The sequence below is a fragment of the Rhea pennata genome, chromosome 1 (genome assembly GCF_028389875.1).
Source record: "Rhea pennata isolate bPtePen1 chromosome 1, bPtePen1.pri, whole genome shotgun sequence".
Lineage (NCBI taxonomy): Eukaryota > Metazoa > Chordata > Aves > Rheiformes > Rheidae > Rhea > Rhea pennata.
Genome location: NC_084663.1, coordinates 215670921 through 215696894, shown reverse-complemented (window position 1 = coordinate 215696894; position 25974 = coordinate 215670921). Strand labels below are relative to the sequence as shown.

At 67.5% G+C, this 25974-nt stretch overlaps 1 protein-coding gene across 1 annotated transcript in view; it reads left to right on the top strand.

Moving 5' to 3' along the window:
* ARAP1 (ArfGAP with RhoGAP domain, ankyrin repeat and PH domain 1) overlaps nt 1–24019 on the top strand; it is a 31043-nt gene extending 7024 nt beyond the window's left edge. Inside the window, exons 3-33 of the mRNA XM_062586708.1 lie at nt 6562–6710; nt 6979–7055; nt 7243–7346; nt 7752–7838; nt 7970–8039; nt 8319–8439; nt 8616–8821; nt 8935–9041; nt 9130–9329; nt 9438–9523; nt 11883–12065; nt 12399–12573; nt 12891–13022; nt 13122–13257; nt 13344–13446; nt 13533–13728; nt 13943–13988; nt 15176–15339; nt 15470–15682; nt 15924–16029; nt 16276–16423; nt 16823–16906; nt 17222–17290; nt 17441–17558; nt 17662–17775; nt 17886–18028; nt 18338–18420; nt 23265–23315; nt 23411–23474; nt 23584–23739; nt 23837–24019. Coding sequence (XP_062442692.1) covers nt 6562–6710; nt 6979–7055; nt 7243–7346; nt 7752–7838; nt 7970–8039; nt 8319–8439; nt 8616–8821; nt 8935–9041; nt 9130–9329; nt 9438–9523; nt 11883–12065; nt 12399–12573; nt 12891–13022; nt 13122–13257; nt 13344–13446; nt 13533–13728; nt 13943–13988; nt 15176–15339; nt 15470–15682; nt 15924–16029; nt 16276–16423; nt 16823–16906; nt 17222–17290; nt 17441–17558; nt 17662–17775; nt 17886–18028; nt 18338–18420; nt 23265–23315; nt 23411–23474; nt 23584–23739; nt 23837–23854 — 3709 coding nt within the window. The 3' untranslated portion in view covers nt 23855–24019. The remainder of the gene's footprint in view (nt 1–6561; nt 6711–6978; nt 7056–7242; nt 7347–7751; nt 7839–7969; nt 8040–8318; nt 8440–8615; nt 8822–8934; nt 9042–9129; nt 9330–9437; nt 9524–11882; nt 12066–12398; nt 12574–12890; nt 13023–13121; nt 13258–13343; nt 13447–13532; nt 13729–13942; nt 13989–15175; nt 15340–15469; nt 15683–15923; nt 16030–16275; nt 16424–16822; nt 16907–17221; nt 17291–17440; nt 17559–17661; nt 17776–17885; nt 18029–18337; nt 18421–23264; nt 23316–23410; nt 23475–23583; nt 23740–23836) is intronic.
* The last annotated feature ends 1955 nt before the right edge of the window (nt 24020–25974 follow it).

The window sequence follows — 25974 nt, the reverse complement described above, 5'->3', positions numbered from 1 at the left end:
CGTGGGGAAAAAACACATGGGATGCTTTGCAGGATGGGAATGCAGCAGGAGCTGGCTGGGATGCTGGGCTCCAGCCCCTGCCCTTGCCCAGGTGAGGCTGCCCTCTGACAAGCTGTGCTTCGCCCTCCTCCTCATCAGGTTGCTGCATAGCCTGGGGTGGGAGCAGGACAGACCAGGGCAGGATGCATGGCCAGGATGTGGCTTGGGCGCTCGGGGAGGCTTCTTCACCATCATGAGAGGCCTTGCTGGTACCCTGTGGGTGGATGAGCACCCACCCCGGATGGGACTGACCTGCTGGAGAGCAGCTCTGTGAAGAGGGACCTGCGGGTCCTGGTGGACAACAAGCTGACCATGGCTCTTGTGGCCAAGAAGGCCAATGGTCTCCTGAGGTGCATTAGCAAGAATGTTGTGAGCAGGTGGAGGGAGGTGATCCTGCCCCTCTCCTCAGCCCTGGGGAGGCCTCATCTCGAGTACTGCGTCCAGTTCTGGGCTCCCCAGGACAACAGAGACATGGAGCTACTGCAGAGAGTCCAGTGTAGGGCTACAAGGATGCTCAGAGGGCTGGAGCACCTGCCCTACGAGGAACGGCTGCAAGAGCTGGGCCTGTTCAGCCTGGGGAAGAGCAGACTGAGAGGGGATCTGGTCAATGTGTACAAGTACCTGAAGGGAGGGTGTGCAGAGGATGGGGCCAGACTCTTCTCAGTGGTGCCTAGCAATAGAATGAGAGGCAAAAGGCACAAATTGAAGCACAGGAAGGTTCACATGAACATAGGGAAAAACTTTTTAGCTGTGAGGGTGATGGAGCCCTGGGACAGGTTTCTCAGTGGTGTTGTGGAGTCTCCTTCCTTGGAGATGCTCAGAAGCTGCCTGGACAGGGTCCTGGGCCGCCTGCTGCAGGTGCCGCTGCTTGAGCGGGAGGAGTTGGACAAGCTGATCTCCAGAGGTCCCTGCCAACCCCAGCCATTCTGTGACTCTGTGCTATGCTCAGAGGTCCTGGAGATACCTGCTGCTGCAGAGCTGCCTGTCCAAGGGCATCCTGCTCCCCGCCAGCCCCGGGGCTGCTTTCGGCTCTCCCCATGGATGTCCCCTCGGGACAGTGCTGCTCGCTCCGTTTCCACGTTTCCGCATGGTGCCCAGTGCTTGGACGGCCACTTGGCAGAGTGAACCTGCGCGGCACAGTGCCGGGCTCCACGGACGCACCGTGTTGTGCCGTGCCGTGCCATGCCGTGCAGTGCCGCGGTGCCGGGCTCCACAGACGGGCCGTGCCGTGCCGTGCCGCGGTGCGGTGCGGTGCCGGGCTCCACGGACGCACCATGCCGTGCCGCGGCACGGTGCCAGGCTCCACTGCCGCGCCGCGCCGCGCCGCGCCGTGCCGTGCCGTGCCGTGCCGCGCCGTGCCGCGGCGCCGCGGGCTCTGCCCCGGCGGCTCGGAGCCCTCAGGAAGTGCCGTGCCGAGAGCGAGCAGGAAGTGCTCGGAGCGGAGTCGGCCGCGGCGGAGCGCCGGCCCCGCCGCCCGGGCTCTGCCCCGGGACGGGCCCTGCGCTGGCCCGGGCCGTCCCGCCGCGCGGCCCCCAGGTAGGCACGGCCGGCTCCGCGGGGCGCCGGGCAGCGCCGGGGACGGAGGGGGCCGGCCGCAAGCGGGTGTTTGGGGTCGGAGTAAAAGCGCTGGCGGCGCTCCTCCCGCGGGAATTTCCTCCTGCTTTCGCTCGGGTCCTGCGTTTCCTCCCGGCGCCCGCGCCCCGGGGCCCTTCCAGGCGCGGAGGGCGAGCGGCCGCGGCGGAGGCGGGGGGGGGGGGGGGGTGGTCCCGGGGCCGGGGGCTGCGGCCCCGTGTGCGCCGGGGCGTCACCGCGGCTCGGCTACGAGGCGGGAGCCGAAACGCGGGGGGGTTTGCACGGCCCGGCCCGGCCCGGCTCGGCGAGCGCGGCGGCCGCCCGCAGCCCTGGCACCCTCCGGCGCGGCGGTGCCTCTGCTCCGCGCTGTGCACGGCCGTTTCCTTCCTCCTGCGGCTGCTGGACGTGGCAAAACCTTCCCCGCGGCGCTGCGCGCTCCCCGGGTCCGGCCGGCTCCCGGGGGGCTCTGGAGCCGCTGCGAGAGGCTGAGTGGAAAAAGTGCGGCGTGCATGGGCCGGGGAGCGGGGGCAGCAGCCGCGGCCGGGGGGAGCCCCGGCGAGCCCGGCTCCTGCCTCTGGAAATCCCGGCGGCAGGAGCAGCGCGGGCACAAGGCGCTGGGGACGCTGGGGACACCGGGCGCCGGGCCAGGCTCTCACTGAGCCGTGCCCGCACTGGCGCGACGTGTCTGGCGCCTGTTGGAAGAGGGACAGGGCCGCCTCCGGCCCTAGGCCGTGCTCCTGGTGCGGGCGATGCCTGGCGACTGCACCTCTCCTTCTGCAGCCGCTGCGGTGGGCAGGCTCCGCTGCCCCCCGGCAGACACCCAGGTCCCAGCGCCGCCGCGGCAAATGGGCCCGCTGCTCTCCCCGGATGCCTCCGGAGTCCCCAAAGGAGAGGGGCTCAGCTATGGAGCGGTGTGTAGGCACTCATGTATGCTTAGTGTGGCGTATATCCATGTGGATAAGTTAAGTGGGCACATGTTGCAGAGGATATGCGCTGATGCTTGGTTGTAATAGTGGATATATGCAGTAGGGCACGTATGTGCTGCTGCTCGGTTCCCATAGTGGGTATGTACAGCGCTGTCTCTATGTGCTCGGTTCCTATATTGGATATGTACAGCGGTCAGTATGGTCTGATGGTTGGCTCCTGCAGTGTATTCATGTGCTGATCCTCGGATCCTGTAGGAGATACCTAGAGCCTGCTCTGTATGTGCTGCTGCTCAGTTCCCGAGTGGGTATGTACAGTGTGATCTGTAGGTGCTGATGTTCTCCTCCTATAGTGTCTGTGCACAGTGCAGTCTGTAGGTGCTGATGTTCTCCTATAGTGTCTATGCACAGTGCGGTCTGTAGGCGCAGATGTTCTCCCCCTCTAGTGTCTATGCATAGTGCGGTCTGTAGGTGCTGATGTTCTTCTATAGTGTCTATGTACAGCTCAGTCTGTAGGTGCTGATGTTCTCCTATACTGTCTATGTACTGTGCGATCTGTAGGTGCTGATGTTCTCCTTGTATAGTGCCTATGCACAGTGTGGTCTGTAGGTCCACACTGGAGCTGGTGCTCCATTCCTAGAGTGCGTAACTGCAGCGCAGTCTGAATGCACTGATGCTCACTTCCTATAAGGGGTACGTACAGCCCAGCCTGAATGCACTGATGCTTGATTCCTGCAGTAGATATGTGCAGCACGGACTGTAGGTGCTCTTGCTCGCTTCCTGTAGTGGGTATGTGCTTGTCCACTACAGTAGATAGCTACAGCGTGGTCTTTATGTGCTGGTGTTGACTGGTCCTCGGACCGTACAGCACATATGCCCCAATGTGCTGCTGCTCCCCACTCCTCGATTGTGCTGGGGCGAATGTGCTTCAGAGGTTTGCTCTGCCACATGCTTCAGGCATGCCCCAACTGTGTCTTTTCCCACTGGGCCATCACTGGATCCACAGAGTCCAGCGTTGAGCCTGGGGTCCTGCACCATTGTACAGGTGAGGGATCACAGAATCACAGAATTGTTGAGGTTGGAAGGGCCCTCTGGAGATCATCTAGGCCAACCCCCCTGCTCAAGCAGGGTCACCTAGAGCATGTTAGACAGGGTTGCATCCAGGCGGGCCTTGAAGATCTCCAGAGAAGGAGACCCCACAACCTCTCTGGGCAACCTGGTCCAGTGCTCTGTCATTCTCACAGGGAAGAAATTCCCCCTCACGGTCAGGCAGAACTTACTGTGCTTCAGTTTCTGCCCATTGCCTCTTGTCCTGTCACAAGGGACAACTGAAAAGAGTTTGTCCCCGTCCCCTTGACACCCTCCCTTCAGGAACTTGTACACATTGATCAGATCCCCCCTCAGTCTTCTCTTCCCCAGGCTGCACAGGCAGCCCTTCCTCAGATGGCAGGTGCTCCAGCCCTCTGAGCATCTTTGTAGCCCTATGCTGGACTCTCTCCAGTAGCTCCATGTCTCTCTTGTCCTGGGCAGCCCAGAAGTGGACACAGTAGTCGAGATGAGGCCTCCCCAGGGCTGAGGGGCAGGATCACCTCCCTGGACCTGCTCGCAACAGTCTTCCCAATGCACCTCAGGATACCATTGGCCTTCCTGGCCACAAGGGCACATTGCTGCCTCATGGTCAACTTGTCATCCACCAGCACTCCCAGGTCCTTCTCTGCAGAGCTGCTCTCCACAAGGTCAGCCCCCAGCTTGTACTGGTGCCCAGGGTTATTTCTCCCTAGATGCAGGACCCTGCACTTGCCCTTGTTGAACCTCAGGAGGTTTCTCTCCGCCCAGCTCTCCAGCCTGTCCAGGTCTCTCTGAACAGCAGCACAGCCCTCAGGTGTGTCAGCCACAAAATCCTCCCAGCTTGGGATCATTGGCAAACTTGCTGAGGAGGCACTCTGTCCCCTCATCAAGGTCATTGATGAAGAAGTTGAACAGGATGGGACCCAGCACTGAGCCCTGAGAGACTCCACTAGCTACAGGGCTCCAACTAGTCTCAGTGCCACTGACGACGACCCTCTGAGCTCTGCCTTTCAGCCAGTTCTCAATCCACCTCACTGTCCACTTGTCTAACCCACACTTCCTGAGCTTGCCTAGGAGGATGTTATGGGGGATGGCATCAAAAGCCTTGCTGAAGTCAAGGTACACAACGTCCACTGCTCTGTCCTCACCTACCCAGCCAGCTGTGTCATCATAGAAGGCTATCAGGTTGGTTAAGCAGGATTAGCAGGATTTCCAAATCCCCACAGCCATCCCATGAGCCAGCAGAAAGAGTGTTGCCAGCAGGTTGAGGGAGGTGAGGACTCATCTCGAGTACTGTGTCCAATTCTGGGCTCCCCAGGACAAGAGAGACATGTAGCGACTGGAGAGAGTCCAGCGTAGGGCTACAAGGATGCTCAGAGGGCTGGAGCACCTGCCCTACGAGGAACGGCTGCGAGAGCTGGGCCTGTTCAGCCTGGGGAAGAGCAGACTGGGGGGGGGGGATCTTATCTCTGAAGGGAGGGTGTGCAGAGGATGGGGCCAGACTCTTCTCAATGGTGCCTAGCAATAGAATGAGAGGCAAAAGGCACAAATAGAAACACAGGCAGGTTCACATGAACATGGGGAAAAACTTTTCAGCTGTGAGGGTGATGGAGCCCTGGGACAGGTTTCCCAGTGAGGTTGTGGGAGATGTTCAGAAGCAGCCTGGACAGGGTCTGCTGCTTGAGTGGGGGGGTTGGACCTGATGATCTCCAGAGGTCCCTGCCAACCCGAACCATTCTGTGACTGTTCCCTGCACCGTCTCTGCTGGGGGAAAGGCAGCACCGAGAGAGCCCGAGAGACGGCGCCTTGCGCAACGAGCTCGGCCCGAGGCCGGCTGGAGTCTGTGGTTTCCTCCAAGCCGCCGCTCATCGTGGCCCGCTGGAGCCCGCCCGGGCGGGAGCCGCTGCAGCCTGGCATCGCACCAGCGAGCCCCAGCGCTCCCGGCAGTGGCGGGCGCCCAGCGCAGACCCTCGTCCCGGGCGTGCATGGTGCTGCGTGCCGCCCGCTGTCCCCCGAGGCAGCCGCGGGGGAGGAAGCGGAGCTGGCACCGGGGCAGATTCGGCAGCTGATAGCGAGCAGGGGCCGAGATAAGGCATCCGCTGGCTCAGGGCGACGGAGGGACTTCCCTTCGCCCGTTGCAGACGTTGCACGGGCCGCCCCGGGGTGGGGGGACAGGCTGCTGCAGCGGGCGCAAGGCCCGGAGGAGGGCGGCCCCCCCCGGGCGCGGGGACGGGCACGCGGTGGGACGCGAGCCCCGGGGTGCCCCCGGTCGCTGCCGCTAATGTATGGATGCCTGTGGCTCGTTCCCATGGAAATGCCTGCTCAGAAATGAGGTCGCAGCCGCGGCCTGGAGCAGGGAGCCGCCGCCTGCTCCTTTCCTGCCCCCTCCCACGTCTCCGCAGAAGTTTTCCCGCGGTGGCCGAGCTCAGGGACAGCCCTCGGGCCCCAGGGTGCGAACGCTCTGGCAGCCCCGGGCTGCGCTGCCCGCTGCTGCCGGGTAGTCCGATCCCTAAGGAAACTTCCTCGGCTTCCCGCTCTTAAGAAATGCCCTCGCTCCAGAGGCTCCGGTTCGCTCCGGGCGGTTGCTGGCAAGGGCGGGAGGGCGCGGGAAGCAGCCCCCGCTCGCCGCTCCGGCCCGCCCGCCTGTCCGCGGGCCGGCTGGCGCCCGCGGGCTGCGAGCGGAGCCGAGGAAGCGGGACAGACGGAGGGGCGGAAGTTTGTTTAGACTGGAGGAGACAAAAGCGCCGTGCGCGACACCGGCTCCGCGGCTGCAGGCGGCCTCGGCTGTCCCTGGGGGCCGGATAAGAAGCCGGAGTTTCGGTGCAGCCGGGGCGTATTTCCAGGCTGGAAAAGCAACAGGCATTGCCCTCGCCGCGGGCGGTTCTGGTGCATCCGGCCCATCCGGCCCCGGTGCCGGCTGCGCCCGCACGACGCGGCTCTGGTTCGTGTCTCCCCGCAGCGCTCCTGCGAAGGAGGAGGGTCCCGCCGGCCCCGACGGAGCGGCCGGCGCCTCTCCGGCCCCGCGAGCCCGCGCCAAGCCGCCGCCGCCGCCGCCGCCACTGCCGGAGCTGCCCTCCAAGCCCGTCCTGCCCTTCGTGCCTGAATTCGGTGAGTACCGGCGAGGGTCGGGATGCTCCAGCCCTGGCTGCAGCCTGCAGTCCGTCCGTCTGTCCGTCCGTCTGTCCGTCCCACCGCGCTGCCCTCCGGGGAGGACCGGAGCCGCTTGCTGCTCCCGTGGTGGAAAAGCAAAGGAAGAGGGAGAAAAATAAAAAGCAATAATAGCCCGAGCCATGGGAAAAGTCCCCGGGCCGGCGGCCGGGGGGCTGCGCCGGCCCCGCCGCCGGCCCCAGCGCCTCCGCCCCGCGCTGTTTTGCAGATGACTCCGACTACGACGACACCGGCTGGGAGGAGGAGGAGGAATTAGGCGGCGCGGCCGGAGCGATGGCCGACAAGGTCGGAACGGGGAATTTCTCAGCAAAACGCAGCAGGGGCCCTTTGCGTGGCTGCAAAGGCGGCGGTTTGGCGTGCCGCCCCCACCCGCCCCACGGGCACCCGCCGCCCCGGGCGCGGGCCGCGGCGGGCGCGGGAGCGCGGCCTGGGGGCCGGCGGCCGGCGGCACTCGCCACCTCGGTCCCCGCAGGAGGATGCCGCGAGCGGGACGGGGCGGCCGCGCTCCCTGCGCCTCAACAGCCTCTTCAGCGAGGACGAGCTCGTCGAGGACTACTACGGCGCACCGCCTGCCGGGTAGGGGCTGCCCCGGCCCTGCGCGCACGCGCGTGTGCGCGTGTGCGTGCACGGACGGGGCTCTGCGTGCCTGCATGCGGCCGGGGTGGGCGTGCGCACGCGGGTGTGCAGGGGTGGGCGTGCGCAGGCAGCGGATGCGGTGTGGGCAGAGGGTGCTTGTGTGTGTGTGCGCACGTGTGCACGCTTAGCTGGCTTTGCACGCACGTGCACGCCTGCTCGGTTCGAGGGCGCCGGTGCGTCCGCGGCGTGCCTGCGCGCCTGCTCGGCCCGGCGCCGGTGCCGTGGGCTGCAGCAGGCGCGCCGGAGCCGGGGTCCCGCCGGCATCGCCCCCACGCCCCGCCGGCACGCCCGCTGCCGCCCCTCGGCTGCCGGCTCAGCCCCTCACCGCCGGCCCCTCGTCCCCAGTGGCGGGGCCGCCGCGGAGGGCCCGGCCGCCGCGCCGCTCTCGCCGCTCCTCAAAGCCGGCTGGCTGGACAAGAACCCGCCGCAGGGGTGAGTGCCGCGGCCGGGGCGCCGCGAGGAGGGGACGGAGCCGGCCGGGCACGACGGGCGCCCGCCGATCACGCCCCGGCCGGCTGGCGGCTCTCCGGCGGCGTTTGCAAGCCGGGCTCGTCCCCTCCCAGGTCCTACATCTACCAGAAGCGCTGGGTGAAGCTGGATGCCGACTACCTGCGCTACTTCGACAGCGAAAAGGTGAGCGGGGAGGCAGGATTGGAGCCGAGGTGGGGAGGAGCTCCGCGGACGGGCGGCGTCCGAGCCCCTTTCCCGCCCGCTGTCCCGGCTGGGAGAGGCTGGAGGCGCAAAGGGCTCTGTTGGGCTGCAGGAGGCAGCGGGAGGAGGAGGAGGAGGAGGAGGGCTGGGTGCTGGGTGACGCGGAGCCGCCTGGACCTCTCCGTGCGGTGATGCCCGCCTGGGCTCCCAGCGCGGCCGCGCTGGTGACCGCTGTGTTTCCTTCCCTGTGTCCTGCCCAAGGATGCCTACTCCAAGCGCTTCATCCCCGTGTCCTCCATCTCCCGCGTAGCCAGCGTTGGGGACCAGAAGTTCGAGGTGGTCACCAACAACCGCAACTTCGTCTTCCGGGCCGAGAGCGACGGTGAGGCCCCGCTGCGGTGGCCGGAGTCGCTCGCCCTGCCCAGTGCGCCGGGTGCGCCCGAGCTTCCGCCGGCTGGGAGCCAAAGGCTGCTCCGGAGAGGCGCCCCGGGGCCGTCCCCAGCCTCTCGGTGGCCCCCAGAGCTGGCCCTGAGCCGCGTGCCCGCTCCGGCCCCGCAGCGGATCGCAACGACTGGATCCGGAGCCTGCAGCACGTCACGGAGGAGCAGAAGAGCAGGGCGCTGGAGACGACCTCCGCGGTCCCGGCTGCCGACGGCGCCGCGCGCTCGGTGGACAAGAGCGGCTTCCTGGAGCTGCGGGGCTTCAAGAGCAAGCTGTTCGTGGCCGTGGCGGGGGACAAGGTTTTCCTCTACAAGAACGCGGAGGTGGGTGTCCCCGGCGCTGCGCCTCGTGGCGCACGTGTCCCTCTCCAGCCCCGGTGCGCCGGGAGGCGCCGGCGGCCGCGTGCCGGACCTCTGCGCCCGCTCTCGCCGCCCAGGACTACCGGCTGGGCATCGGCATCACCTACATCGAGATGAACGTGGGCAACGTCAAGGAGGTGGACCGCCGGGCCTTCGACCTCACGACGCCCTACCGCATCTTCAGGTGAGGCGCCGGGGTGCTGGGGCCGCCGGGGACCGCGGCGGCGGCCGCGTCCCGCCCCGGCCCTCACCGCGCTCTCGCCGCCGGCCAGCTTCTCGGCCGACTCGGAGCAGGAGAAGGAGGAGTGGCTGGAGGCCATGCGGCAGGCCATCGCCGCCGCCCTCTCCAACTCGGAGGTGGCGGAGCGGATCTGGGCGGCGGAGCCCAACCGCTTCTGCGCCGACTGCGGGGCGCCCCAGCCCGACTGGGCCTCCATCAACCTCTGCGTGGTCATCTGCAAGAGCTGCGCAGGTAGCGGGCAGGGCGCGGCACGGCGCGGCACGGCACGGCGCAGCGCGGCACGGCACGGCGCGGGCAGCCGGCCGCGCGGGCCCCCCTCACGCCGCGGCTCTCCGGCAGGGGAGCACCGGGGCCTGGGGCCCAGCGTCTCCAAGGTGCGCAGCCTGAAGATGGACCGCAAGGTGTGGACGGAGGAGCTCATCGAGGTACGGCAGCAGATCCCTCCCCGAGCCGCTCGCCGGGGCGCAGTGCTGCTGCAGGGCTCACGTGGGTGCGTGCGCCAGGCTGGGTGCAGCGCCGGCGCAGGGCTCACGTGGGTGCACGCTCCAGGCCGGGTGCAGCGCCGGTGCAGGGCTCGCGTGGGTGCATGCTCCAGGCCGGGTGCAGCGCCGGCGCAGGGCTCGCGTGGGTGTGTGCGCCAGGCTGGGTGCAGCACCGGCGCAGGGCTCGCGTGGGTGCACGCTCCAGGCCGGGTGCAGCGCCGGTGCAGGACTTGCGTGGGTGCGTGCGCCAGGCTGGGTGCAACGCTGGCGCAGGGTGCGCGTGGGTGCACGCTCCAGGCCGGGTGCAGCACCGGTGCAGGGCTCGCGTGGGTGCACGTGCCAGGCTGGGTGCAGCGCCGGCGCAGGGCTCGCGTGGGTGCGTGCGCCAGGCTGGGTGCAGCACCGGTGCAGGGCTCGCGTGGGTGCACGCTCCAGGCCGGGTGCAGCACCGGTGCAGGGCTCGCGTGGGTGCACACTCCAGGCCGGGTGCAGCACCGGTGCAGGGCTCGCGTGGGTGCACGTGCCAGGCTGGGTGCAGCGCCGGCGCAGGGCTCGTGTGGGTGCGTGCGCCAGGCTGGGTGCAGCGCCGGTGCAGGGCTCGCGTGGGTGCGCGCGCCAGGCCGGGTGCAGCGCCGGTGCAGGGCTCGCGTGGGTGCACGCTCCAGGCCGGGTGCAGCACCGGTGCAGGACTCGCGTGGGTGCGCGCGCCAGGCTGGGTGCAGCACCGGTGCAGGACTCGCGTGGGTGCACGCTCCAGGCCGGGTGCAGCGCCGGTGCAGGGCTCGCGTGGGTGCACGCGCCAGGCTGGGTGCAGCGCCGGTGCAGGGCTCGCGTGGGTGCACGCGCCAGGCTGGGTGCAGCACCAGTGCAGGGCTCGTGTGGGTGCGTGCACCAGGCTGGGTGCAGCGCCGGTGCAGGGCTCGCGTGGGTGCGTGCGCCAGGCTGGGTGCAGCACCGGTGCAGGGCTCGCGTGGGTGCGTGCGCCAGGCCGGGTGCAGCGCCGGTGCAGGGCTCGCGTGGGTGCGTGCGCCAGGCTGGGTGCAGCACCGGTGCAGGGCTCGCGTGGGTGCGTGCGCCAGGCTGGGTGCAGCACCGGTGCAGGGCTCGCGTGGGTGCGTGCGCCAGGCCGGGTGCAGCGCCGGTGCAGGGCTCGCGTGGGTGCACGCGCCAGGCCGGGTGCAGCACCGGTGCAGGGCTCGCGTGGGTGCACGCTCCAGGCCGGGTGCAGCACCGGTGCAGGGCTCGCGTGGGTGCACGCTCCAGGCCGGGTGCAGCACCGGTGCAGGGCTCGCGTGGGTGCACGCTCCAGACTGGGTGCAGCGCCGGCGCAGGGCTCGCGTGGGTGCACGCTCCAGGCCGGGTGCAGCGCCGGTGCAGGGCTCGCGTGGGTGCACGCGCCAGGCCGGGTGCAGCACCGGTGCAGGGCTCGCGTGGGTGCACGCTCCAGGCCGGGTGCAGCACCGGTGCAGGGCTCGCGTGGGTGCACGCTCCAGGCCGGGTGCAGCACCGGTGCAGGGCTCGCGTGGGTGCACGCTCCAGACTGGGTGCAGCGCCGGCGCAGGGCTCGCGTGGGTGCACGCTCCAGGCCGGGTGCAGCGCCGGTGCAGGGCTCGCGTGGGTGCGTGCGCCAGGCTGGGTGCAGCGCCGGCGCAGGGCTCGCGTGGGTGCACGCTCCAGGCCGGGTGCAACGCTGGCGCAGGGCTCGCGTGGGTGCACGCTCCAGACTGGGTGCAGCACCGGTGCAGGCGCCAGGCGCGGGCTCGCAGCCATCGCGGGGCTCGCCCCGCCGCGGAGGAATGCAGCGCCCGGCCGCCTCCCGCATTCCTGCTCGCCGTCCCGCCCGCGCGGCCGGCGCCGCCTCCGGCTTCGCCCGCTCCCCGGGGCCCCCGGGCTGCAGCTGCTGGCGGCTGCGCCCCTGCTCCTCCCCGTCGCGGGAAGCCCGCGTTTAACCCCTGCGGCACCCACGCCGCGGGGGGCTGCTGCCGCCGGCCCCCGCGCCGGCCGCCCGCGCTCCCGGTGCCCGCGGCGGTGCGCTGGGCGCAGCCGGTGGCCGGGCGCCACCGCCGGCTCCTCGCACCCGTCCCGCGAGCCGGGCAGCGCCCGTCCCCCGCCCCCCCCCCGCCCCGGCCAGAGCCGCGCTGCTGCTTTCCAGATGTTGTTTTCCGGGGCAGGAAAGGGGGTGGAGAAGCTTGGCAGCTCCGGCACGGCTTATTTTGCTGCTCCGCCGCGCGGACCCGGCCGCTGCCGCCGCCGGCGTGTGCCCGGGCGCCCCGCCGACGCCGGCACCACCTCCTCTCCGCAGCTCTTCCACCACATCGGCAACGCCGTGGCCAACGAGTTCTGGGCCGCCAACGTGCCGCCCAGCGAGGCCATCACGGCGGGCAGCAGCAGCGAGGACCGGCGGCGCTTCCTCCTCGCCAAGTACCGGGACGGCAAGTACCGCCGCTACCACCCGCTCTTCGGCAGCCAGCAGGAGCTCGACAGGGTCAGTGGCCCCGGCGCCGGGGATCGGACGGGGCATGCGGCTCCGCTGGAAATCCCGTCCGGAGGGGTGCTGCTCCGCGCCGGGGCGGGCACGGGAGCAGGGGCCGCCGGCACCAGCCCGGCGCCCGGCTGGGTGCACGGCAGCGCCCGGGCGCCCGGCGCTGGCAAAGGGCCCGCGGGTAGCCGGGGAGGGGCTCGGGAAGGGGCTCGGGAGCGGGCGGGCCGGAGCCGCTTCCCCGGAGTGGCTAAACGGGGCGGAGGAGGGAGGGGGCCGGAGGTGCTTTCGCGCCGCGGCGGGCTCCGAGCTCTGGCCGTGCCCGCCGCCGCGCCGCAGGCCCTGTGCGCCGCCGTCACCACGGGGGACCTGGCCGAGACGCAGGCGCTGCTCTTCTGCGGGGCGGCGCTGAGCTGCGCCACGGGCGACCCCGGCTGCCCCACGCCGCTCGCCCTGGCCCGCCGCAGCGGCCAGCGCCTGCAGATGGAGTTCCTGCTGCGCAACGAGGGCTCGGGTAAGGGCGAGCACCCCCCACCCCCAACCCCCCCCAAATCCCGGGGAAAACTGCAGGAATCCTGCAGCCCCAGCGCTTCCGAGCCCTCCTCCTCCTCCTCCGGGCTCTCCCCCTCCCCGGCTGTCTTGCACCGGGCTGCAGCCGAGGACTTTGCTGCCGACGCTGGGCCGGGGGCAGGAGGGGGGGGTCCCGTGCTGCCCCCTCGCCCATGTCCCCGTGGCTTTGCTTTGCCCCGGGAAAACCCCGGGGGCACGCCGGGGCCGTGGAAGGGGGCACGCCGCGGGGACGCCGGTGACGGGCTGCCGCCCCGCTGGCAGAGACGCCGCGGCCGGAGGCGGCCGGCGGCGGGGGGCCCCGCTCGGCGCTGCTGCCGTCCGTCGCCCACCACGGCTTCCTCTACAAGACGCCCTCCATGGCCAAGCCCGCGGGCGAGCGGAAGGGCTTGGAAGGTGAGCCGGGGCCGGGGGGCGGCGGCGGGCGCAGCGGGCGCGGGGGGCCGCCGCCGCCGAGCCCCCCCCCCGCCGCCGCCCTGCCCGTGTGCCGCGCAGAGTTCAGCCGCCGCTGGTGCACGCTGCAGGACGGCGTCTTCAGCTACTACGAGAGCGAGCGCGCCGCGGCGCCCAACGGCGAGATCCGGGCCGAGGAGATGGTGTGCCTGGCCAGCAACCCGCCCCGCGCCCACGGGTGAGGCGGGCGGCGCGCCGGGCGCCCCGGCGGGTGCGGGCGCCCCGGCCCCCGCGCAGCCCCCTCTCCCCTGCCTTGCCTTGCAGCGTGGAGAACACCTTCGAGGTCTACGTGGAGGCGGAGAGGCTCTACCTCTTCGGGCTGGACAGCCCCGAAGGCGCTCGGCAGTGGCTCCGCGCCCTGGCCAAGGTAGCGGTGCGGGGAGCCGGCGGGCGCCGGGTCGCCCCGGGGTGCCGGCGGCGCTGACGGGCTCCCCTCGCCTCCGCCGGCCTCAGTCCTTCGTGCCGCCGTGCGCCGAGGAGCTGCTGCACCGCGACTTCGAGCGCCTCGGCCGGCTGCGCTACAAGGGCGGCCTGAGCCTGCAGCGGGCGCAGGAGGGCTGGTTCGCCCTCGCCGGCTCCACGCTGCACCTCTGCTCCGGCGACGGCGCCCGCCACGAGCCCCTGCACCTGCGCAAGCTGCAGGAGCTGTGTACGTGCCGCTGCCGCGCCGCGCCGTGTGCCGCGCCGGGAGGGAGCCGGGCAGGCTGCACCGAGCCCCCGGCGCCGCCCCGGGGGCTGCTCCTGCGCCGTCGCCCCCTCCCCTGCGTCCAGCTCTTCCTCCCACCCGTCCGGCGTCTTCGCCGTGCCTCAGCCGGGGCCGGCGCGCGGCACGGGGCTGACGGTGCTCCGCTTCCCCTCTGCAGCCGTCCAGGGAGACAACGAGGTGCTGGTCCTGGTGGAGAGGCGGAGGTAAAAGCACCGCAGGCTCCGAGCGCGGCTGCGGATTAGACGCCCCCTCACCCCCGGGAGCGTCAGCGCTGCCCTCCCCCCCAAAATCAATGCTGTCCCCAAAATGCCAACCCTGCCCCCAAAACACCGACCCTGTCCCCAGAACATCAACGCTGCTCCTCCAAATGCCAACCCTGTCCCCCCAAATATCAACCCTATCCCCAAAACGTCAATGCTGCCCACCAAAATATCAACCCTCTTCCCAAAATATCAATGCTGCACCCCAAAATGTCAACCGTCTTCTCCAAATATCAACCTTGCCCTCAAAAATATCAATGCTTCCCCCCAAAATATCAACCCTGCCCCCCAAAATACCAACCCTGTCCCCAAAATATCAATGCTGCCCCCAAAATGCTGACCCTATCCCCCAAAACATCAGCTCCATCAGCCGTGTCCCCAAAATATCAGCCCGGTCCCCCAAAACATCAACGCTACCCCCAAAATATCAATCGTCTCCTCCAGATATCAACCCTGTCCTCCAAAACATCAATGCTGCCCCCCAAAATATCAACCATGTCCCCAGAACATCAGCTCTGCTGCTCCAAGTACCAACCTTGTCCCCCAAAATATCAACCCTATCCCCAAAATATCAATGCTGCCCCTGAAAATATCAATGCTGTCCCCAAAAATATCAACCATCTCCTCCGAATATCAACCCCGCCCTCAAAAATATTAATGCTGCCCCCCAAAATATCAGCTGTTCCCCCAGAATACCAACCCTGGTGCAAAATATCTACTGTTCTCGCTAAAATGCCATCCCTGTCCCCCAGAGCATCAACCCTGTCCCCAAAATATCAACCCTGCTCCCCAAAATATCAACCATCTTCTCCAAATATCATCCCTGCCCCAAAATATCAACCCTTTCGTCCAAACATCAACTCTGTCCCCCAAAATATCAACCCTGTCCCCAAAATATCAATGCTGCCCCCCCAAATATCGAACCTGTACCTAAAAATGCCAACCTTGTCCCCCAAATATCAATCCTGTCCCCCAAAACATCAACCCTGTCCCCCAAAATACCAGCGTTGTCCCCCAAAATATCAGCCCTGTCCCCCAAACGTCGACGCTGCCCCCAAAACCGTCAGCGCTGCCCCCGAGGCCGTCCCCGCCGTCCCCAGACCGTGAACGCTGCCCGCGGGTGCCCGCAGGACGTTGTACATCCAGGCGGAGAGGAAGCTGGACTTCCTGGGCTGGGTGCACGCCATCCGGCGGGCGGCGGGCAGCGCCGGGGACACCTTGTCGGAGCAGCAGCTCACGGAGGCGGACGTGCCGCTGCTCGTGGACCGGTGCATCGACTACATCACGCAGTGCGGTAGGCGGCGGCGTGGGGGGCCCGCGGGACCGGCTTCGCGCGCTCGCGCCGAGGCGCTCCGCGGAGGAGCGCCCGCGCGATGGGGTCGCGGCCGGCCGGCCGGCCTCTCCTCCTCCTCCTCCTCCTCCAGGGCTCACCTCCGAGGGCATCTACCGCAAGAGCGGGCAGAACTCCAAGACCACGGGGCTGCTGGAGATGCTGCGCAAGGACGCCCGCAGCGTCTGCCTCAAGGAGGGCGAGCACCAGGTGGACGACGTCTCCAACACCCTCAAGCGCTTCTTCCGTGACCTTGGCGATGGGCTCTTCACCAAGCGCTGGAGCCAGGACTGGCTGCAGGCCACGGGTGAGGGTGGCGGGGCCGTGGCAGCCCCGCGAGCCTGGGGGTGACGGGGAACCTTGTGGTGGGACACTGCTCCTCAGCTTGGCCGTGGACCTGCTGCTCGGTCGCTTGCCTTCCCCTCACCCCGTCTCCCTCCTCGGGTCCCCTTGCACGGCCCTTTGCAACCACATCCCCCCACCCCCGGCTTTCACGCCCACCTGCTGCCTTCTCGCGGTGACCCCCCAGTCCCTGTCCCTCTCCGCAGCGCTGGAGGACGAGGAGGCGAGGATCGGCGAGTACCGGCGCCTCCTGGAGAGCTTGCCCACGGTGAACAGGGCCACGCTGAAGGCCCTCATCAACCACCTCTTCCGGTGAGGAGGACAGCGGTGCCCCCCTGGCCATGAGGGGGGCTGAGTGGGGAAGGAAAGCCCCCTTCCCTCCAGCTCTGCCCCAAGCAAGGGAAGGATGTGGACTGGGGGTCAACTGGGGGGGGGGCTTGGCCTGAAACTGAGTATCATCCCACCTGGGGGAGGTGTCACCCGTTGGCGAGGCTGAAGGGGGTCCTGGGGCAGGAGCACAGTTCCAACCACAACAGGGTCCTGTGTGGGTCCCCGCAGGGTGCAGCGCTTCTCTGGAGACAACCAGATGAACACGCACAACCTGGCGATCGTCTTCGGGCCCACGCTCTTCCAGACAGATGGGCAGGACTACAAGGCGGGCCACGTGGTGGAGGACCTCATCAACCACTACGTGAAGATCTTTAACGTAGGTTTGCCTGCTATGCGTTGCCGGCTCCGTAGAGGGATGCTGTAGGAGGCCTGCACCTGACGTGGTGGCACCTGGCTCTGAATCAGGCCAATATAAGAGCACGCTGCATGTTCACACCAACTTCTGGCTCACTGTGAGGAGGGCAACTGTCCAGGGGACAGGCTGGACTCAGGGGGAGGCCGCAAGAGGAAGGACCTGGGTGCACGCCTTTTGCAGAGGTCTCTTTGGAGACAAGTGGAGGCTGGAGGCTGGTGGGCAGAAGTGCCCTGGGGACCAGTCTGTGCTTCTGCAATGAAATTTGGGGATCTGGTCACCACTTGTGGTCCCAAGTCTGGGACACGAGGAGGGATTTCCCTCCCAGCCCTGATCGCTCTCCGGGTTCCTCTTCCTTGGCAGGTCAACGACGAAGAGATGAAGAAGCAGCAGGATGAGATCACAGCCATCATGAAGATGCGGGAGGCGGCGTCCAGCGGGACGCAGGTGGGTCCCCGGCACGGGACGCCTTCCCGTGGTGTCCTCTTCCCTGCGGTGGTCTGCAGGGGCTCCACACACCACCCGCCCCCCATGGCACGCGCGTGCCTGCGCTCGCCCCTGGAGAAATCCGTTCTCCGCCACGTTCCTGTCCTCTCGCCACCCTGGGGAGGCCTGTCCACTGCCCCCAGCCCTGGAGACCGCGGGGACAGCCCGTGGGGACAGCGGGCTGCGTGCGGGAAGGTCCCTGCGGCCCCTCTTGCCTCCCTCAGCTGGGGGCTGCTTTGCGTGCCGGCGCCCGCGCAGCCTCCCGCTGCCTTCCAGCAAGCCGGAGACTTCATCTGCACCGTGTACCTGGAGGAGAAGAAGACCGAGGCGGAGCAGCACGTCAAGGTGCGCGTCAAGGGGCCAGGGCTGGCGAGCGGCCGGGTGGCTCCCGGCTGCAGGAGCCCTCGGAGCCGGCGCCGCCGGAGCGCGGTGCCGCTCCGCTCGGCCGGGGCTGCGGGGGAAGGTGACACCGCCGGTGCGCCCCGTCCCCCTCAGATCCCGGCGACGATGACAGCCGAGGAGCTGACCCTGGAGATCCTGGACCGGAGGAAAATCGCCATGAAGGAGAAGGACTACTGGAGCTGCTTCGAAGTGAACGAGAGGGAGGAGGCAGGTGGGCGCGGGAGGGTGCGCCGGGAGGAAGGCGCGGCGGGGAGGGCCTGGTGCCGGCGGCAGCCCCGCGGGCGATGCCGACGCCGCGCTCCCTCCCCGCGCAGAGCGGCCCTTGCACTACTCGGAGAAGGTCCTGCCCATCCTGCACGGCCTGGGCACGGAGAGCTACCTGGTGGTGAAGAAGCAGATGTCCATGGAGAACATGCTCATCTACCTCGGTGAGGGGACGGCCCGAGGGCTCGGAGCCGGGGCCGCGCCGGATGCCGCCCGGCGCCGAGGAGCCCCCCGGGCCTGGCGTGCAGCTCGCCCCCTCCCCGTTGCCTCCCAGCCAGCAGAGTGGGCGACTGCAAGCACGGCATGATGAAGTTTCGGGAGGAGAGGAACCTGCTGGGGCTCGGCGTCAGCACGGGCTTCCACGACCGCTACTTCATCCTCAACCACAGCTGCCTGCGGCTCTACAAGGAAGCGCGGGTGAGCTTCCCGGCCGCGGCGCTCTGCCCGGAGCCCCGCGCCCGCGCGGCACGGCCCCGGCCCGGGTCGCGTTACGCGGGCTGCCGCAGGAGACCCCGGAGGCGGTTCTATTCCCGCAGAGCAGGGCCTTGCCCGGCGCCCCGCGCTCGGCCACGTTGCCGGTGGCATTGCTCTCGCGTGGGCACGGGGCAGGGGCGGGAGCGGTGCCGGGCGCCGCGGGGCTCGGGTGCGCTGCGCCTCTGCCGTGCCCGGGAGCGGGCGGCCCCGAGCAGCCCCCCAGCGCCCCGCCGGGACCCCGTCTCTCCCCAGAGCCACAAGCCGGAGAAGGAATGGCCCATCAGGAACCTAAAGGTCTACCTGGGCATCAAGAAGAAGCTTCGCCCGCCGACGTGGTGAGCAGCCGCCGGGGGCCCCGCGGCGCCGGGGTGCAGTCGCCTGCTGCGGGGACGGGGATGGGGACAGGGGACGGGGACGGGGACGGGACGGGACGGCGGCTGGGACGTGCCTGCTGCCGGCTTGCCGCTTGCCACCAGATGTCAGAGCAGCCTCGCGGCCGCGAGCTGCCACCACGGAGCAGACCTGCGGCGGGGCCGGCCGAGACGGCGCTGGCGCCGGTGGCAGGGCAGGTGGCACCGCGCAGGGTGGTGCAGACCCTCTGTCCGGGCGCGCGTGCTGCGGCCCCGCAGGTGTGCGCAGGTGCGTGTGAGCACATGCGTGTTTGTGTGTGCACGCGCGTGAGAGCGAGGAGCAGCAAAGACTGGCTGGGAGGCTTCAAAGACGTTTGCTTAACAGCTACGATGTGTTGGGGGGGCAATGTGTGCATGCAAGTGTGTGCTTGCACGCGGGTGTGTGCTTGCACGTGGGTATGTCCATGTGTGGGCATTCAAGAGCATAGGTGTGTATGCACACGTGAGTGTGTGTGCATGCAAATGTGCATCCCAGTGTGCGTGTGTCCGCATTCATGTGTGCGAGTGTGCACAGGGACGTGACCCTGAAACCAGCACCGTGGTGGGGAAGGCCGGCTCGGATAGCGAGGGGCCCACTGGGCTGGAAACTGGTGCAAAATAGGAAGGAATCGGAGCTCTCGCCGGCGGCCGTCCTGGCCCCGGGTCGCCACGCAGTGCTGCATCAGGCTGCTAAATCCCCGACGCCCACCCTGGCTGCGCCCGGGTTTCGGTGAACTTGCAAGTGGTTTGCAGGGATGTGGAAAGATCTCAGGGATGCAGGTGGATCTCAGGGATGCAGGTGGCTTGCAGGGTACAGGTGGATCTCAGGGATGTGGGTGGATCTCAGGGATGCAGGAGGATCTCAGGCATAAAGGAGGATCTCAGGGATGCAGGAAGATCTCAGGGGTGCAGGAGGATCTCAGGATATGGGTAGATCGCAGGGATGCAGGTGGATCTCAGGGATGCGGGAGGATCTCAGGGATGCTGGAGGATCTCAGGCATGCGGGAGGATCTCAGGCATGCGGGAGGATCTCAGGGATGCAGGAGGATCTCAGGGATGCGGGAGGATTTCAGGGTTGCGGGAGGATCTCAGGGGTGCAGGAGGATCTCAGGGATGCAGGAGGATCTCAGGGATGCAGGTGGATCTCAGGGATGTGGGAGGATCTCAGGGATGCGGGTGGATCTCAGGGATGCAGGAGGATCTCAGGGATGCGGGTGGATCTCAGGGATGCTGGAGGATCTCAGGGTTGCGGGAGGATCTCAGGCATGCGGGAGGATCTCAGGGATGCAGGTGGATCTCAGGGATGCTGGAGGATCTCAGGCATGCGGGAGGATCTCAGGGATGCAGGTGGATCTCAGGGATGCTGGAGGATCTCAGGCATGCGGGAGGATCTCAGGGATGCAGGTGGATCTCAGGGATGCTGGAGGATCTCAGGGTTGCGGGAGGATCTCAGGGATGCAGGAGGATCTCAGGGATGCGGGTGGATCTCAGGGATGCGGGTGGATCTCAGGGATGCTGGAGGATCTCAGGGTTGCGGGAGGATCTCAGGCATGCGGGAGGATCTCAGGGATGCTGGAGGATCTCAGGGGTGCAGGTGGATCTCAGGGATGCGGGAGGATCTCAGGGATGCAGGTGGATCTCAGGGATGCTGGAGGATCTCAGGCATGCGGGAGGATCTCAGGGATGCAGGTGGATCTCAGGGATGCTGGAGGATCTCAGGGTTGCGGGAGGATCTCAGGGATGCAGGAGGATCTCAGGGATGCGGGTGGATCTCAGGGATGCGGGTGGATCTCAGGGATGCTGGAGGATCTCAGGGTTGTGGGAGGATCTCAGGGATGTGGGAGGATCTCAGGGATGCAGGTGGATCTCAGGGATGTGGGAGGATCTCAGGGATGCGGGTGGATCTCAGGGATGCGGGTGGATCTCAGGGATGCAGGAGGATCTCAGGGATGCAGGTGGATCTCAGGGATGCTGGAGGATCTCAGGGTTGCGGGAGGATCTCAGGGATGCTGGAGGATCTCAGGGATGCAGGTGGATCTCAGGGATGCTGGAGGATCTCAGGCATGCGGGAGGATCTCAGGGATGCGGGAGGATCTCAGGGATGCAGGTGGATCTCAGGGATGCTGGAGGATCTCAGGGTTGCGGGAGGATCTCAGGGATGCAGGAGGATCTCAGGGATGCGGGTGGATCTCAGGGATGCAGGTGGATCTCAGGGATGCGGGTGGATCTCAGGGATGCGGGTGGATCTCAGGGATGCTGGAGGATCTCAGGGTTGCGGGAGGATCTCAGGCATGCGGGAGGATCTCAGGGATGCAGGTGGATCTCAGGGATGCTGTAGGATCTCAGGCATGCGGGAGGATCTCAGGGATGCAGGTGGATCTCAGGGATGCTGGAGGATCTCAGGCATGCGGGAGGATCTCAGGGATGCAGGAGGATCTCAGGGATGCGGGTGGATCTCAGGGATGCGGGTGGATCTCAGGGATGCTGGAGGATCTCAGGGTTGTGGGAGGATCTCAGGGATGCAGGTGGATCTCAGGGATGCTGGAGGATCTCAGGGATGCGGGAGGATCTCAGGGATGCAGGTGGATCTCAGGGATGCAGGTGGATCTCAGGGATGCTGGAGGATCTCAGGGATGCAGGTGGATCTCAGGGATGCGGGAGGATCTCAGGGATGCGGGAGGATCTCAGGCATGCGGGAGGATCTCAGGGGTGCAGGTGGATCTCAGGGATGCGGGTGGATCTTAGGGATGCAGGAGGATCTCAGGGATGCAGGTGGATCTCAGGGATGCAGGTGGATCTCAGGGATGCGGGAGGATCTCAGGGATGCAGGTGGATCTCAGGGATGCGGGAGGATCTCAGGGGTGCAGGAGGATCTCAGGGTTGCGGGAGGATCTCAGGGATGCAGGTGGATCTCAGGGATGCTGGAGGATCTCAGGGATGCTGGAGGATCTCAGGGTTGCGGGAGGATCTCAGGGATGCAGGTGGATCTCAGGGATGCAGGAGGATCTCAGGGTTGCGGGAGGATCTCAGGGATGCAAGAGGATCTCAGGGATGCGGGTGGATGTCAGGGATGCGGTTGGATCTCAGGGATGCGGGAGGATCTCAGGGATGCGGGAGGATCTCAGGGATGCAGGTGGATCTCAGGGATGCTGGAGGATCTCAGGCATGCGGGAGGATCTCAGGGATGCAGGAGGATCTCAGGGATGCTGGAGGATCTCAGGGATGCGGGAGGATCTCAGGGTTGCGGGAGGATCTCAGGGATGCGGGAGGATCTCAGGGATGCAGGAGGATCTCAGGGATGCAGGTGGATCTCAGGGATGCTGGAGGATCTCAGGGTTGCGGGAGGATCTCAGGGATGCTGGAGGATCTCAGGCATGCGGGAGGATCTCAGGGATGCAGGTGGATCTCAGGGATGCGGGAGGATCTCAGGGTTGCGGGAGGATCTCAGGGATGCAGGAGGATCTCAGGGATGCGGGAGGATCTCAGGGTTGCGGGAGGATCTCAGGGATGCAGGAGGATCTCAGGGATGCGGGTGGATCTCAGGGATGCAGGAGGATCTCAGGGGTGCAGGTGGATCTCAGGGATGCTGGAGGATCTCAGGGATGCTGGAGGATCTCAGGGATGCAGGTGGATCTGAGGGATGCGGGTGGATCTCAGGGATGCAGGAGGATCTCAGGGGTGCAGGTGGATCTCAGGGATGCGGGAGGATCTCAGGGATGCTGGAGGATCTCAGGGATGCAGGTGGATCTGAGGGATGCGGGAGGATCTCAGGGTTGCGGGAGGATCTCAGGGATGCAGGAGGATCTCAGGGTTGCGGGAGGATCTCAGGGATGCAGGAGGATCTCAGGGATGCAGGAGGATCTCAGGGATGCGGGAGGATCTCAGGGATGCAGGAGGATCTCAGGGATGCGGGAGGATCTCAGGGATGCAGGAGGATCTCAGGGATGCGGGAGGATCTCAGGGATGCGGGTGGATCTCAGGGATGCGGGAGGATCTCAGGGTTGCGGGAGGATCTCAGGGATGCAGGAGGATCTCAGGGATGCGGGAGGATCTCAGGGTTGCGGGAGGATCTCAGGGATGCTGGAGGATCTCAGGCATGCGGGAGGATCTCAGGGATGCAGGAGGATCTCAGGGGTGCAGGTGGATCTCAGGGGTGCAGGTGGATCTCAGGGATGCGGGAGGATCTCAGGGATGCAGGTGGATCTCAGGGATGCGGGAGGATCTCAGGGATGCTGGAGGATCTCAGGGATGCAGGAGGATCTCAGGGATGCAGGAGGATGTCAGGGATGCAGGAGGATCTCAGGGATGCTGGAGGATCTCAGGGATGCAGGTGGATCTCAGGGATGCGGGAGGATCTCAGGGATGCAGGAGGATCTCAGGGATGCTGGAGGATCTCAGGGATGCAGGAGGATCTCAGGGATGCTGGAGGATCTCAGGGATGCAGGAGGATCTCAGGGGTGCAGGTGGATCTCAGGGATGCGGGAGGATCTCAGGGATGCGGGAGGATCTCAGGGATGCAGGAGGATCTCAGGGATGCAGGAGGATCTCAGGGATGCAGGAGGATCTCAGGGGTGCAGGTGGATCTCAGGGATGCAGGAGGATATCAGGGATGCAGGTGGATCTCAGGGATGCGGGAGGATCTCAGGGATGCTGGAGGATCTCAGGGATGCGGGAGGATCCCCGGGATGCGGGTGGCTTTCAGGGACACTGAGTAACGCGGAGCTCTTGGAGCTCAGGGCAGCAGAGGCCTGGGAGATCGGTCTTCATCTTCTCACCTCTCTCCTTCCAGCTGGGGTTTTACAGTCTTCTATGAAAACGAGAAGCACGAGAAGCAGCAGTGGTAAGGACGGGGGCCGCGGGGCGGGGGGGCCGCGGAGGCGCCTGCGCGGCTGAAGGCGCGGCGGGCGGGCGCTCAGGGGCCACCCGCTCCGGCAGGTACCTGTGCTGCGACACCCACGCCGACCTGCGCGAGTGGTTCGCCACCTTCCTCCAGGCGCAGGTAGGCGCGCGGGGGGGGGCCGCGGGAGCGGAGCGCGGCGGGGACGGTGCCGGCGGCATCCCTGAGCGCGGCCCCCCCCCCCCCCCATGCACCCGGCTTGTTCCCGCAGCACGGCGGGGCCCCGTGGCCCGCGGAGGGCCGGCGGGCGCGGGCGGCGCGGCCGCAGCGGGACACCCGGCCGCGGCACGTGGCGCTCATCCCGCTGCGCGGCGACGAGGGCGAGGCGAGGAGCAGCGCGGCCGCCCCGGCCGCCCACCCGCTAACCGTGAGCGACACCCGCCACCGGCCCCCGGCGCTCCCCGCGCCGCCCCCGCGCCTCGCCGCCGCTCACCCCGCCGCTTTTCCGCTCTCTCCCTCCCCAGCTCCTCCGGGACGTCTGATGCCGCCGGCTCCTGCAGCCTCTCCGGCTGGAAACGCCGCGTCCCGCCGAGGAGCCGCCCCGGCATCGCCGCCACCGCCGCGCTGGGCCGGCGCGCTGGGTCCTGCCCCCCGCCCCGGCGCCGACCCTCCTGTGAATATTAAACGTTTGGGGGAGCACGGAGAAACGAGCCGTTTTCTGGGGCTTCGCGGTGGGGCCGGAGCGCGGGGCGCCCGCGGGCCCCTGTCCCCGTGCCGCCGCCTGCCCACGGGCAGCACAAACCCACCCGCCGGGCGAGGACACCGGGCCAGATTGCCCAGGCGGCAGGCGGGGCCGGGCGGGATGCGCCGCTGCAGCCGGGATCGGCACCCGGTGCAGGAGTGCGCGCGCGTGTGTGTGTGTGTGCGCGCGTGCAGGCATGTGTGTGCATGTATGTGAGTGCATACTTGTGTGTATGCACGTGTACAAGGACGTGTGTGCGTGCACGTGCGTGCATGCGTGGGGTGCCTGTGTGAGTGCATACATATGTGTATCGACACATGCAGAAGAGCACACGTGTGTGCACGCATGAGTGCATATTTGTGTGTGTACACGAACACGTATGCATGCTTGTGCATGCACAGGGGTGCATACATGTGTGTCTCCACACGTGTACGAGAGCAGATGTGCATGCGTGCAGGTGTGAGTGCATACTGGCACGTGTATGCACGTGCATGCGTGCGTGGGGGTGTATATGTGTGCGCATCCGCACATGCACAAGAGCGCACACACCTGGGGTGCATGTGTGTGCGTACACATGTGCAGGAACACGTGTGCATGCACGCACAGCTCTGCAGCGCCGGCTCCCCCCTTCCCTCCGCTGCAGCCCCACCACGGGACGGGCTCAGCCCGCAGCATCCGCGCCCCCGGCTGCGGCCCCGAGCGGGATGCGCCGGGCGCGGGCTCCGGCACGCCGCCCTGCGCCCTGCCGCAGCTCTCGGGCGAGCCGAGCTGCCCTCCTCCGCCCTGGCTGCCGGCCCGGCGGCTGCTCCCGTTGCAGAGGCGCTGGAGGGCCGAGCGCCGCGGCCCGAGCTCGGTGGCTGCAAGCATGCTCGGGGCCCGCACGGGTGCTCGGAGCCTGCACGCACGCGTGCACGGGCCGTTTGCACGCACACATGCTGGCCCAAGGTTCACAACGCAGGCTCGGTGCCTGCGCGTGCCTTTGGGGTCTGCGTGTGCGCTCAGCGCCTGCGTGTGCACGCTGCACCTCTGCAGCGCGTGTGCAGGGTCTGTGCATGCTCGACGCCTGCAGCACGAGCTCGATGGTTCTGATGCGTGCTCGGAGGTTGCGTGTGCCCCGGGGGGGGCGGTCTGGGCTGGGGGTCCTCCTGCCTCGCTGGGGGGGGTGTGGGCACTGCCGGAGCCCCCACCGCCCCTGCTCGACGTGCTCCTGGACCAGCAGCGAGAGCGCAGCCGGGGCGCGGGCCCGACGCCGACGGGACGGGGCTTTTCGCAGCCCCTTCTGCAGCAGCCCCACGTCGAACCGAGCCGCCGCTCGGCCCGACGCGGACGTGCGGTGAGAGGAAGCGCAGCCAAGAGGCTGTCTCCGGAGCGGGATGCACGGCGCCTACCTACACCTCCTCCCTATATATAGCGCTGCGGAGGCGAGCACCACGCACTACCTTGCACAGACGGGTGATTAATCGCCGAGGCGTTTCCAAACTACTTGTTAATAAATCTCTTCCAGCGCCGCCCTGCATTAGCACGTGCGCTGCCCCGAGGGCACCTTCTCGCCCCCGCCGGGCTGCAGGCTCACCAGCCCCCGGGGCGACGGAGGCAGCAGGCTTTCAACCAGTCCTCGCTCAGCAGCCCTGTTAAACTGTCACGGGCTTTCTTTTCTTGCTTGCTTTTTTTTTTTTCCCTCCCTTTCCCTGCTGCTTTTTCCCTGGATTTTGGGTGTGGGGGGGGAGGCAGTGTAGAGCTCCGGGCCGTGCCTGGTTTCTCACACCCCACGACGGTGAGGAGCGGGCTGCGGCGCGGCGCTGCCCGCGGCGGGATGCTGCAGCCCGCGGCGGAGCGGGGCGCCGGGGCGGGAGGAGGAGCCCGCCTCGTCTTTCTCTGGCAAAGCAGCGGCAATCTGCATTTACTGAAGAATAACAGAGC